Source organism: Podarcis erhardii (genome assembly GCF_964252035.2).
Source record: "Podarcis erhardii genome assembly, chromosome: 9".
NCBI lineage: Eukaryota > Metazoa > Chordata > Lepidosauria > Squamata > Lacertidae > Podarcis > Podarcis erhardii.
The window spans coordinates 36096180-36110414 of NC_138512.1; the positions used below are offsets into that span (position 1 = coordinate 36096180).

The following is a 14235-nucleotide window of genomic DNA, read 5'->3' on the forward strand; positions in this document are numbered from 1 at the left end:
CTTAAATTGCTATGTCAGTGATTATTTATTGACCAGCCTTGGTAGAAACTTTTACAGCATACTTTTTTCTTTTTCTTTTTTGCTTTTTGCAGCTTGTTTATTTTTATTAAAAAAAACACCTTTTAAAAACAGTTTTGGTTATTTAAAAAATAAAACTGCTTTCCTAAAGTCCAGTGGCATAGTTCTGATCCTACCCACTGCTGCTGATTTGCCTGGATCAAAAATTAACTGTCAGTCAAGGTGACTTTAGGAGACTCAAAAAAACTTGTTCCATGATTTGAAAGGCAAAATTTGCCATGTTTCCTAATCCAGAGTGCCCTTAATCTCTTTAGATCTGCCATTCAGTAACTGTTCAGTGAACAGTCTGGTTCAGGCTGCAAACCTATGCACACTCTCTCTGGGGAAAGCGCTACTGAATTCAGCAGGATTTACTTAAGAGTAAACCTCCACAGGCTTCTGCTGTGAAAATATATTTTTGTGGGGTCAACTCTGATGTAACACTTTTCATACAGTGATACAGTGGTACCTTGGTTTACAAACAGTCTGGTTTGCATATGTTCTGGATTACAAACACGTCAAACCCAGAGGTGCATGTCCTGGTTTGCAAACTTTTTTTGGATTACAACCCATTCTTTTTTGGAGGCCCCATTGGCGAAAACACGCCTTGGGTTACAACCTGTTTTGGTTTACAAATGGACCTCCGGAACGGATTATGGTTGTAGACCAAGGTACCACTGTATGTGGAATGTGTGTGTGTTGTGGGGGCAGGGATCCAGTGAATACATAGCAATGATACATGATACTACTCCTGAGTATTTTCCCCAAGATCCACCTGCATTTTGTCTTCCACTATAATGTCTTCCACAATGAATGCCTCTTAAGTGTTTTCCTCTGTGAAGGAATTATGCTATAACTGAATTGGCACCTTGGACTTGATCCCAAACTCCACTGCACTGGAAAGCTCCTATCTGTTTTGCAGCTGGAGATGATAAAGTCTGGAGAAGTAAGATATCGCCATGGGAAAGCCACTTCCCATGCAGAATGGACATAGTTTGCAGGGATTCTTCCTTAACGCAAAAGAAGGGCTTACCTAGAGCACGGATAGGGAACCCTGAATATATCCCATCAGCCACAGCCAGCATGCCCAGTGGCCAGGGTTGATGGGAGCAGCATCTGGAAAGCCACACGTTCCCCATCCCTGACATCAAGGGCACTTTTTCCCCATCTCTGACCGCAAGAGCAGTACCCTCCCATCAACAGTACACTAAATGGGAAGCTGAAGACCGAATCTGCTGCTGCTGCTGCTGCTGCTACTGTTGCTACCACTTCCTAAGTGAAAAGCACACAAAGACTCCAGCTACTGAACTGCATTTCTCTCTCTCTCCACGCATTTTTGCTGGAGCCATAAACCTGCCGGTTCCAGAGGGTGATTACGGGCCAGCAATCCCACCCACCCCCCTCTCATTCCCATTAAGAAAATCACTGACTCAGCAAAGCCTGTGAGAGAATGGGTTTTCTACCCTCAGAAGAAGTGTCTGCCATAGGTGATCCAAAGATCGCCTTGTGCTGTAAATAAAGGAAAGAGAGCTCTGGACAGAGCCATGTTTACAATCTATCTTTGTTCACACTAGGATTACATTTTGTCTATATAGTATGAATGCAAAAACCACATGGGAAAGATTATGAACAATCAACTCTATTTCCTGTGTTCTAAAACCAAGAAGTTAACAAATGTTCACACACAGAGAACGTGGGACACTTGTTAGGTTTAGCGGTGCAAGTGGAAAACTATCTAAAGCTCTGCCTGGAAGTTACGGACTTCAGTAGGAGTTTGTTTTGAGTAAAGATGCATAGACAAGGCAGCTGCATATTGCAGAGCTCTTGGATTATGTACTGTAGTGGAAACAATTTGATTCTCAGATCAACTGAGTTGATTCTATCCCTCGCCAAGCAAGTATTGATTCAACATGAGTAGCAGCCTCTACATGAGGGATGGAGAACCTGTGTGGCTCTCCAGCTTCTGTCATTCCTGACCATTGGTCATTCTGCATTTGGTGGCAGAAGGAGCCCAGACATGCCTATCATGTATAGTTGGAAGGGACCCCATGTGTCATCTAGTCCAGCTCCCCCCCCCCCCCCGGCTGTATGTCAATCTGAGTCAGGGTTCACTGAGTCTGACTCCCCAGGACCCATTTCAATGCAAGTTCTCAATCCTGGCACATGAGATGTACTAACAAAGGGTTGGATCCAGACTTAGCTAAGCTTAGACCCACTGAAATCAAGAGGACTTGAGTTGGCAAACCCATTGAAATCAATGAGACTTGTATTAATAATAATGACTAGCTTAAATCCTTTTGATTTCAAGGGTCTGCTCTGAGCATGGTTCAGGCAGGATCCAATCCAAATAGAAATGTGTTCATAGATTACCTTCCCCTGCCCATTAAACTGCTGCCGTGCTGCAAAGCTATGAGATGAAGTGAGGGCAGAGGGTGGAAGAGTGATTTCCTGACAACCTTGACCTTCTCAGTTCAGAATTAAAAATCTTGAAAGGGCCATAGGACTGCTCTGCTCTCTGCCAGTCCCCCCTCCCCCATCCTCTCTTTCCTCTGTAGCCCCAATCAGAAGAAACCTGTTTTGACTAGCGCCTCAATGTGGAGAGACGGAGATTTGGGGAAAGACACAGAGAAAGAGAGAAGATGAAATCGTCCCGGAGAAAGTTGGGATTCCTGCCGTCATCAAGGGGCACGGGAAACAAACTCCAGATTTCTCTCTGTTGTGGTTGCTGTGCCTGGAAAGCACGTGTGTCCTCCAGGCACAGCTGCAAAGGAAAAGCGTATGCACTCTTGGGGACACGGGCTCGCAAGCCCGAGGAAAGCAGGTTCTTCGAAATCTGCCCCCAGCGGCATTATTGCAAAAAAGGAAGACTAGCGCGAGCCCCACTGCGCCTGCCCCGGCTTCTCACGCTTCCTCTTGGCCATGCCTGTTTGGAGTGTCCCACGCCGATCCGGAGGAGAGGAGGAGGAGGAAGCAGGTGAGCTGCCCCCGTTCCTCTCCTCTCTCCCCCTCCACGCACACAGACACAACCCCCCAGGCAAGGGAAACCAGACAGCCCCTACTTTGGGAAAAGAGCGCACGGGAAAGCACCGGGGTCTGGGCGGCGAGCCCAACTAGGTCCCCTGAACTCACCGGCTTTGCAGGGATCCTTATAATCGATCGCTTCCGCCTCGTCCCCTCCGTCGAGCTCGTACGCGTACTCGTCGTAGTCGATCCCGGAGCCGCGGGCGAGCTTGCCGCACAGGGTCACGCCGGCCAGCCACAGAGCCACCCTCCAAGCCAGCATGGTCACGCTCCTCCCCAGCCTAGACGGGGAGAGAGAGAGCCAAGGCGCCGCCGAGTGTCAGCAAGAGAGGGGGGCGCGCGCGCGAGTGTATTTGTGTGTGTGAGAGAGTGGTGTGTGTGTGTGTTTGTGTGCTGGGCTCGCTTGGCCGTCCGCGCTCCTCTCTGGGGGTGTCCGATCCGGACCTGGCGCTTCCCCACTCGCGAAGGAAAACGCGCGCGGGGCGGCAAAGGCTTCTCTGTTCCGCCGAGCCTGGCGGAGAGGCGCTTGCTCGCCCGCTCTTCTCACCACGTCTGACTGCCCTCCTCGCCTCTGTCAAAGGCCAAGCAAACTTTCCCGGGTTCCCCTTCTCCTCCTCGCTGCTTCTGCCGCCGCCTCCGCCGCTGTTCCTGCAAATTCTCCCGCCACAGCAGCGACAGCAGCAGCGGCGGCGTCGCGGGGGCTCTGGTCGCCTGGGCTGTCCAGCGGCGGAGGCAAGCGCGGGGGATCCTCCGGTCCGCCGATCGCCTCGCGCCGCTCCGGATCCCGTAGCTGCTCCCTGCTCGCCTGCTACTGGGCGGCGGAGTCGGGCTGCACATCGGCGAGCTGCCGAGAGGAGAGAGAGGGAAGAAGAAGAGGAGAGAAAGGGGGGGGGGTCACAAGTCTGTTCCCACCACCGTAGCCCTGCAGTGATGGCAAAGCGCTTGCACTGGAGGGAGCCAGGAAAAGTGCCAAGGCTTCTCTTCCCCCCCCTTCTTTTTTTGTTGTTGTTCTCTGGGCTTTCCTCCACCCCCACCCCTACCCCACTCCTCCTCTTCCCTCCACTCCTCTTAATTCTCGTCCTGGCCGCCAGCATCCTGCTTACTTATTCATACAATCCGGGTCAGGATCCGGGCTGCTGCTGCTGCTGCTCGGCTCCCTCGACGGCCTTAGGGAAACACCACGCGCGCCTGCCCGGGGCGCCTCCCTCGCCATAGGGCTGCTGTCTGCCCGGAGAAGCGAGGCATAGCAGGGCTTGGCGGGGCGGGCGGAGGGCGGCGGCGGCGATCAGAGCGAAGCCATGCTCCGTCCAGGGGTCGCCGGCATCCGGGCGCGGGCAGAAGGGAAGCGCGCGCGGCGGCGGCGGCGGCGGCGGCGACAAGAACGGCGATGAAGGAGAAGTGCAGCGCCTTCCGCGCTCGCTCGAGGAGGAGAGCTGCTGCTGCCGCCGCTCACTTTCCGCTGCCAGCGTGCAAAGGCGAAAGGGAAGGAAGGAAAGTTTCTCTCTCTCTCTCTTTTCCTAGCACAGTTTGTTTAAATAAAAGGGTATAAGAGGGCCATTGATCAGCAAAGTTCAGCCAACGAAAGCCGTTTCAGCTGTACATTTAAAAAAAAAAAGTATGCACACACGTGAAGGCAAATGCAAAATTAACAAAAATAAATAAATAAATGAGGAAAAGCAGGTTGTGCACCAACAGCGGGGTAGAAATTTATTTATTTATTTATCTATTTTTGCAGACAGCTCGGCTCTGGCTTTCCAGCGGATGCGAAAGGTTAAGAGAGGGGGTTTTTGTTGTTATTTTTTTCTTCCAGCAGCAAAGTTTCCGTCGCAGCTACAGCTCCTTCCCTTGGAAACGGGGCGTTCAGTTGGAAAACGGAGTCAGTGCGAGAGAGAGCTGGATTTTTCTTCTTTCCCCCGAGGCAAGTCTCAGATCAAGCCTAGGAGAAGAAAAGGCATAGCTCTCCTAAATGGTTAAAAATTAAATATATATATATATCAAATCAAACATCAACCCTAACCAACACATCCAGATAGAAATGACACCGTTGAGTCTGGGATGGAGGGGGTGGCTCACCAAAGAGACACATTGGAGTTGTGTAAATCTGTCAAAAGGTGAGAGTTTTACTGTAGAAAGGAGGCAGAAAACAGCAACAACACTTCCCCGCCTCTTTTTTTTACAAGTCTCCTCGGAAGGCGGAGAGGAGGGAAGAGGCGCAAGTTAACTGGCAGGTTTCGCTGATGCTGACATTGTGGTGTCACATTTAACAGGCATTTGAAAGGGCCGCTGCGAAGTTGCTCTTGGCTTTGTTATACAACAGAGCTCTCCAAAGGCTCCTCTCTATCTTAATAGCTTCTCGGAATTATTCCCCTTCTGGGCGAAAGATGGAGAGGAAAACGGCCTCATCTCCCTACAAGTAGACATGCTCACAGGGTGCTTCCGGCCCACCAAAACACACAAACAACACCAGCAACAAACAGAGCAGCAAGATGGTAACAAATGCCATGCAGACTGACCCTGGCTTCCCTTCCCAGGAGGGCAGCAAAGAAAAGAAACAGGCAGCTCCAAAGGCCTCTCGGATCAGGACTTGGGATGCTGGCCTTCCGGGAATCTCCAGCCACAGAGTTTCCTTCCAGAGGTTAAAGTATGTGTGAGCTTCATCATCACATCTACAATGAAACTGCTTCATCATCACATCTACAGTTAGAATTGCTGCTGACTACAGGGCCCTGGAAGGATGGTGGGATGTTTGGAAAAGAAGATACCCAGGCACAATAGGAGCCTGGTAGATGTGATGATTAGAACAAAAACCTGGAAAGGTTGAGAGAGAGGGAAAGAGGGCTTTGTCCGGAGCGTTGATTAAACTTCCCGGTAGGCATGAACAGCCTTGGTTTGTAAATAGGAGGGTGGAACATGCAGGCCTGCCACTCACATGCTGCCCTTAGTGGAAAACCCTTCCATTGCCCTCCTTAGCTGAGCTTGCTCACAGAATGGCCTTTTGCCTCCAAAACATGCATATTTTTTAAAGATTGTATTGCCCTCGTAGGAATTACTTCTGTGGCTAAAGGCAGAAAAACAGGAAAGAAAAGGTCCACCACATTGGTGCACTTCAGTTTATGGTGCACAACCTAAGAAGCCTCGTGATTTGTCCCATAGCTAGTCTTCACTTAGATAGTATTTACCCAAAATTGGCTGAAACCTTCCTTAAAGTGATTCAGCTGCCAGTTTTGATACGTTGGGAGCAAAGGAAGCTGTGTTACATGTATCAAGTTAAACCACAGAAGCTCTCCAGTGTTTAGCAAAGGAACATTCCCAGCCTTACTTGGAGACATGGGAGATTTAACCTGTGTACAAAGCATGCACTCTACTGTTTCACCACAGTATCTGTGGGCTTTTTTTTATTTTCACAAATGTCTACAGAACTTCCCAGACTAGAATCAGAGAGGTATCAGAAATCCGCTGTTATCCAAGAGCTTCTAGTGTTACTTTCTGTATCAAGTGGAATGCCTTATCTAATAATAATAGTTATAAAAAAATTATTATTTATGCCCTGCCCATCCAGCTGGGTCTCCCCAGCCACCCTGGGCGATTTCCAACACACATAAAAACATAATATAACATCAAACATAAAAATATGAAGATGCACTCCCAAGGCTTACTCCTTCGGATGTTTGTGAAAACAAGGAAGGGATTAATCTGGCACACATGGAGAGATATCTCACCTGTTACTCGCTTAGTTCTGAAATGAAGGCAATCCTGACCACAAAATCCCATTTTCCATCATTAGCTCTACGCAGAAGCATACCTACCTCAGAATTAGTAGCTGGTTTTTCAGTTGCTGCAGATCACAAGTGTACAACAGATTTTGTCCTGGATCTATAAAATACACATATTGGAATCATACATGCAGGCAAGGAGGGTATTGATTACTGGCTAGTCCCAGTCACGCTCGCCAAAGGAAAGCATGCAGCATGCAGTCTCAAGTGTGTGCTGGTTTCCCTAGTAAGTTCATTATTAAACTCTATCCTTCCAGCAGGAGATTAACCATCCCAGCAAGTTACTCACTGACGTCACCCCTTAGCCTCCAGACGGCAATCTGCCCCTGACCTCAGCTTCTCCAGTGGCAGCAGAGCAGAGCGGTGCTGGCTGGCAGCGGACTTGAGGACAGCTGGCCTTGAAGAACCCTAACAAAGATAAAGACTCAGACACAGCTCTAGCTGCTATACAGAAGCAGGTCAACCGCGCTGGCCTACAATGGAAAGGCTGCCCAACTAAGTCAAGGAAGAATCGCGTGTAGAAGGAGTGTAGAATAATATTATTCTTATGCCTTAAACAAACAAATGAAATCTGCACACCCAGTTTCCATTTCTTAGTAAATACTACATGAAAAGCAGAGCAATCCCATGATTCAGTGCAGGCTGCTATACTGACAAGGAGGGTTGTTTTTTTTAATTATTATTTCTTGCTTCACACATAAATGTCTACTACCAACCTGCTCTATATAATGCTGAGGATCCATCTGTCAGCACAGACATCCAAAGTCTGTCCTACAGCCATTTCCAAGTAACAGACACAAAGACAGTGAGACAGGCTGCATAACTGGAAGGACACACCCCCCCCCCCTTGAAAAACAACAACAACCTGGCAACAAGAGGGGGAAACCCATCTTCATTACATTTACATCGTCATCTAAATGTTTGCACTGCTGCTGAATATGTGGGGGTAGAATTAAAAAAAAAAAAAAACCCCAATGCAATCAAAGAAATAATTTGTGGTATGCATCAAATATTTCATTTTCTTTCTCTGTAGCCTTCTTCCCCCAGCACTGAAGAGATTAAAAAAACAGATCTATAGGTTGAGCATAAAATGAAAGGCTCACAGGATTATTAACAGTCCATTTCACCACTCCAATAGATCCTGCTGCTCTGGGAGGGGACACCAAAGCCATTGCTTTGGATTCTCACAAGGAGCAAGTCCAGTCTCTGTCCCTTTTCCAACTCCACTCCCAAGATGGCAGACTCCCAATAGCTTGGTGGGAGAACGCCTGCTCTCATGGGAGTAGCCAGGATTTTTCTGGGTGGGACAGGACTTTTGTTGGGTGTGTGTGTGCAGAACCTCAGTTAGCTATGTATTTTTATTGATTGGGGGGCAGCTGTCCCTCCTTGGCTACGCCCATACCTGCTCGGCATGTATAAGGTCTCTGGTTCAGTCCCCAGTATCTCCAAACAGGATTGGGAATACCCCCTGCTGAAACTCTGAATAACACAGCCAGTCCATGTAGAGAATACTGAGCCAGATGGATCAGTGGTCTGTTTGGGTACAAGGCGTTGTCTTCCTGGCCTTTTGAGTGTGCAACATGCAGACAGGTGCAGTTCCTGCCTGCTCACTGATGAGGATGTTTGTGGGGGTTGAGCAACTAGGTAGCAGGAACACAGTCCATATTGTCCTTCTTAAGACTTAAAAGAAGCAGAAGAATCCTACCTTTAAAACTGATGTCCACCTGGAACTTTAAAAAATATGCCTGTGAATCCTCCAGTTCAGCAGCTTATTTTTTGATCCATTGTCTTACTTTGTGTTACAGTTGCCTCTAACCTGGCAAAACTGAACTTAGCCATAGGAGTTTTAGGAATTGAACTTTTATAAATGCTTAATTGGAGGAAGGGTGCAATATCTTCCTCAGGTGTGCTGAGATTCACACCCAGTCCTTTCAGTCCTCTGTTTACAAGGCCAATTTTGCCCTGATTTGTCCAAGAAAATACCAGAGGTTAGCTTGAGCAGTTCACACCTCACCTGTCCCAATTAGCATTTGCTTTTATGGCTTTCTCAGTGTGAAAGTGGTAGCTTGAGCCTTCCTGGGATATTCCTTTCATGGCTTTGCCTGGATATACATCTTTCAGTCCCTCTCATTTCTGCCTTTGTCACCTCCTGCTTTCTATGCAATCTGAGCCCTCTACCTTTTAAAAAAATTGACCACTAATAATGAAACATATGTTGTAGATATTTTTCCACATTTATTATGCTCTTTTTGTGATATGCAAATGACATGAGAAAACTTGGTATACTTGTTTGTATAACATTATTCTTGTTTATAGGTAAAGGTAAAGGGACCCCTGACCACTAGGTCCAGTCATGGCCGACTCTGGGGTTGTGGCGCCCATCTCACTTTATTGGCCGAGGGAGCTGGCATACAGCTTCCGGGTCATGTGGCCAGTATGACGAAGCCGCTTCTGGCAAACCAGAGCAGCGCACAGAAACACCGTTTACCTTCCCGCCGGAGCAGTACCTATTTATCTACTTGCACTTTGACGTGCTTTCGAACTGCGAGGTTGGCAGGAGCTGGGACTGAGCAATGGGAGCTCACTCCATCGCGGGGATTCAAACCACCGACCTTCTGATCGGCAAGCCCTAGGCTCTGTGGTTTGACCTGCAGCGCCACCTGCATCCCATTCTTGTTTATAACCCCCCCCCCCAAAATAAAAAAATACATGAATCTGATTTTATATTTATTAACCAGCCTCTTGTTTCACCAAGACCTCCCTCCCTTTGGAGAAAGAAACTCTGGCTAGTTCATCATGTAACAGGAACAGGTACCAAGCAAGAGCTCATAGGTACCGTCTATTCGGTGTGTATAATATTACATCTAAAGTCTGGATCCAGCCACTACCCTACTAATTCCAAAGAGAAATACCACACTCACATCATACATTTAAAGCACATTTAAAACTTTACATAAACTTCAAAGAATTCTCGGGACCTCACAGAGCTACAGTTCCTGGCACCCTTAACAAACTACAGTTCCCAGGATTCTTCAGGGGAAGCCATGTGCTTTCAATGCATAGAGCAGCTGAAACCGAAGCATGTGCAAAGAACAAAGCACTCCTGGGTGACGAGGGACAAAGAAAGACCAACCTTCCTTCACCAACCTGGTTGTTTCCAGATGTTACGGACTACAACTCCCATCAGCCACAGCCAGCATGGCCCTGCCAGCTGAGGTTGATGGGAATTGTAGTCCAACACATCTGGAGGTCACCAGATTGTCAAATGGCTGGTTCCTAAAGGGACACAAAATGGTAAGAAATGACAAGAAGTTCAGGTAACGATACCAGCCCATACTATACCGAGTCCGTTCCTAAATCTGCATTGGTGCCATCTTTGGCCACTTTGTTAGCAATGCAGATAAAAGCAACAGCGGTACATGCATTATCACTGTAAACCTTGGAGAAGTACAGGAATGCAGTGGTACCTTGGTGTACGAACTTAATCCGTTCTGGAAGTCCGTTCTTAAACCAAAGCGTTCTTAAACCAAGGTGTGCTTTTCCATAGCAGTGGGGGACTCAATTTACAAATGGAACACACTCAACACTAAGCGGAACATGTTCTGCTTCCAAGGCAAAGTTCACAAACCTAAACGCCTACTTCTGGGTTTGCAGCATTCTTAATCCAAGTTGTTCATAAACTAAGCTGTTCTTAAACCAAGATACTACTGTAATGCCTGTGTGCTGCACTCCTTAGGTTCCCGCTGGTGCTGCTACAATTTCTCATGCACCACACTGTCTCCCGATCCCTGCTGGGATGAAACAGCCGCACCAGAAGACGCAGATGTGCCCTTAGGCTTCCTACTTCCAGCTGAGGGTGTATGGGAGTTGGGCACCCAACAGTTCCTCTGGTCCCCATGAAAATTTTATGCCTTGTCTGAAACAATATAAACAAATGTGAAATATTGTTCCCATGCACAGATAGTCTCTCTCGCAATCCTTTAATAGACTTTTTTAATAATGCAAAGGCAAAGAAAAATGATCACTAAAATGTATGATTAAAAAGATGCAATGGTTAGAATCTAGCACAGACATCTAAATTAAAAACGGTTGTTTTCTAGTGCTGGTCAGCATCCCTGCCTCTCATCAGGGAATAAATCAAATGTCCACAGCTGTGAATAGCTATTTAAAACGAGGGCCAGGAAAATTTAATTGGGGAAGCCTCATTCAAAGTTAAAGAGGTCAGATCATGCTGTTAATTATACATTCACATTACTTCCTACCAAGATTTTGCCATCTTCTAGTTAATAAACAGGGTGCATAAACCCCTGATCTCTGTTGAAAGATATTGGCTTCATTTGTGTCTTCTGCCTTACAAAGAGGAGCCTGATTGCCAGACTGAACCGAGGACAGCACCCAATCTTCAAAACTAAATATTTGCTAAATGGATTAAAAGAGTTTAACAACAGTGGCTAGTTTTAAACACAGTAACTTGATCACTAACACGCCTTCCATTTTTTGCTTTTCCTTACCATTAAGAACACAAATAAACCCAAAGTTAAGTCCCCATTAATAGAATTTATTGAGTGGGAGAGATCATAAGTGAACTTTCCAAATAAAGTGAGGTATGCTCTGGTCATCAGCCTTCCATAGTTAGGGACCCAAGGATGTCTTGCACATAGAGGCACTTTCAAAGCATCATTTCCCTGTTTTGGTTTCTCATTTTCTTTTCTTTTCTTTTTTTGTCACACCACTACTCTTCTTGTTGCATTGAAGACCACCCATGAAGTTCCCCTGAGTTTGGGAAGCAACTTGTCTGCTAATGGAAGGAGGAAGCTCTCTGAAGAAGGAGCCTTAGAAGTTCAACTGAAAGCATGATGGTTTCAGTGCATAATTACCCAGTGGAACCCTGGATTAGAGATATTGACTATACTTAAGAAGAAGAAAACAACAACACCCATATTAATGCCAGTGGGCAGAAGACTAATATTTCCATGAACCTCCCCCCCCCCCGCCCCCAGCTATTGGGGTGGGTAGAATGTGGACTCTGGGGTTATCTCAGCTATTTCTCTCATAGACCAAAACTACAATATGTCTGTGACAGTGAAGTTATTTCCATTGCCTGCTTTTACAGCCCTAGTCAAAGTAGTACTTTAAAAGAGGGTTGTCACTACAATTCGCAAACAAGTTATTACTGGGTAATATGTTCATCCCTGACAATCTAATCTGAAATATTTGTGCCAATGTGTCTGCCGGTGACTTTAGCATAATGCCATAGCAATGCCAACATCGCATCATGCTATGTGACATTGCTCTGACATTTGCCATTGGCCTGTCAATGTATGCAGTAACACAAAAGTCCTTGCATTAGCATGCACACCCAAATCAATAAAATGCTTCCTTGGGTACCATCTTGCAGAAAGGCGAGATGTAAATAAAAAAATAATGTGTCACAAAATACGATATTCTGAAGTGCTACTTTGAGATCTTTTATTCCCCCTGAAGCCCATGGAATTATGTTTTACTGCCATAATTAAGCTATTATAAATAGCACCAGTTTCTATGAATGGACTGGGAACAGATGCTTCAGAAAAAAGAAACGGAAAGTTATTATATACTCAGCTCTCCCTGTGACTCCTAGAAGCTGCCAGCATTAGTGACAGCAGCCATACCCCAGGAAATGGCTTTGACTGGTCGGCTAAACTAGGTGAGGGTAGCCGTTGGAACCCAAATTCTCAGTGAGCTAGGGACCACCCCCACATGAGAAGACAGGCTGTGGTGAATTGAGTAGATGAAACCAATAGTGGGTCCAATGGTCAAGAAGTTGGTTTCTGCACGTGTTGTAGAGGGAAATGAGGGCTATATGGGGCTCATCAACCTGGGAAGGTAGCCCATCTCAGAGAAGGAAAACTCCAATCCTAAACCTCCATTGCCTTGAGGGATATCTTCGGGAGAAGAAAAGGCTGAGGTGTAAAACTTACACAAGTGTGTGGAATCCCTAAAACGGTTGGATGGTGCCTTGTATGCCTCTTTCTGGCAACTTCTGCAGGCAAGCTGGTGCCAAACGTGTTGCTCTGCTTTCCTTTGGACCACATCAGCAAGGCTGAGAGGAGTGGTCTTGTGATCTGGGCAGCCAGGACCTCCCTATACACTGCCCAGGCTTGTGCCCCAGGGAGGTCACTTAGGTGCTGCAATGCAGTGTTTTGACTTCTCCCCTGGAGGTGCACTCCATTGTCTCTCAAGACAGACAGATTACAACAGTTGTTGTTGTTATTGTTGTTATATATTTATACTCCTCTTCATCAAAATATCTCATGACAATATTTGTCATAAAAATATTGATTTATAGCAAGGGTTCTTAACCTGTGGTCCACAGACTTCTACAAAGTCCATGGGTGGACATATATTTTCCCCAATGCAATAATAACAATAAATTATTGGCAATTTTTTTTTGGTGTTATGCGTTTTATATGCATTGAGGCAAGGGGAAGGAGGGTTCATAGCTTTCATCAAAGTCTCACAGGAGTCCATGCCTCAAAAAAGTTTAAGAATCATTGATTTATAGCAAGCAGAAGATTGCATTGCTTTACTAGGAGACATTCTTCAAGCCTTATTTATGTTGAATAACATTGACAGGATGGATTCCCCGAGGCTGTTTCTATGAATACGTGTGGTGCGAAGTTTGGAGAGGGGGTGTGGGCTGTCAGCATCAGGTCTCCTGGGACTGACAGAGATTCAGGACTCTTTTGCAGGAATCAAGAAGACTATAATGTTTCTGGAAATAATCGGTGTGAAATGTGTGCTGTTCTAATAGAAGCAGCCTTGTCCTCAGCATTGCTTGAGAAACCAAAGAAATCAGTGCAGTTTGGAAAGTTTTAGCCTCCCATCTTGATTCAAAATGGTATCTAAACATACACACACACACACACACAGAGAGAGAGAGAGAGAGAGAGAGAGAGAGAGAGAGAGAGGCTCTGCTCCTTGATATCAGGAACTAGCATGCAAAATTTGGTTAAGATATCAAAAGAGGTTTCCAAATGCACAGTGAACAAACAACTTCTTAAAATGTATAATAGATGAGGTAAATGCTCCCATGCAGCAAGGGAGGTTTTTGCCTTCATGGTCTGCATATGAGTTTTCCAAAGGCACTTGACCGAATCATCTTATAAATGCATGGTGGACTAGACAGACCTTCGGTCCCAGTTAGAATCCATTCTGCCGTTTGTTACCAGTAGTGGCCAGCAGGGTGCCATGAGTGGGGCTGCATTGCTCTCCTGGCTTCCCAACACCACACCACGCTCTTGCTGACCAGGAGCAGGAAGAGCAAGGCAGCAGGGAGCTCAGCAGATCCAGTCCAACACTGCTGCAGCCAACCCTGCCCACTGCCGAGCTGCCCACTGCCTTG

General features: G+C 46.6%; 1 protein-coding gene across 3 annotated transcripts in view; it reads right to left on the minus strand.

Moving 5' to 3' along the window:
• TLL1 (tolloid like 1) overlaps nt 1-4310 on the minus strand; it is a 137532-nt gene extending 133222 nt beyond the window's left edge. For 2 of the 3 annotated variants that reach the window (XM_081875266.1, XM_081875269.1), the window contains exons 1-2: nt 4182-4310; nt 3187-3922 (exon numbers count right to left, since the gene is read on the minus strand). In XM_081875266.1, coding sequence (XP_081731392.1) covers nt 3187-3340 — 154 coding nt within the window. In that variant the 5' untranslated portion in view covers nt 3341-3922; nt 4182-4310. Of the gene's footprint in view, nt 1-3186; nt 4035-4181 lie in introns of those variants that run through there. The other variant, XM_081875267.1, reaches the window with a different exon arrangement.
• Between the last annotated feature and the right edge of the window lie 9925 nt (nt 4311-14235).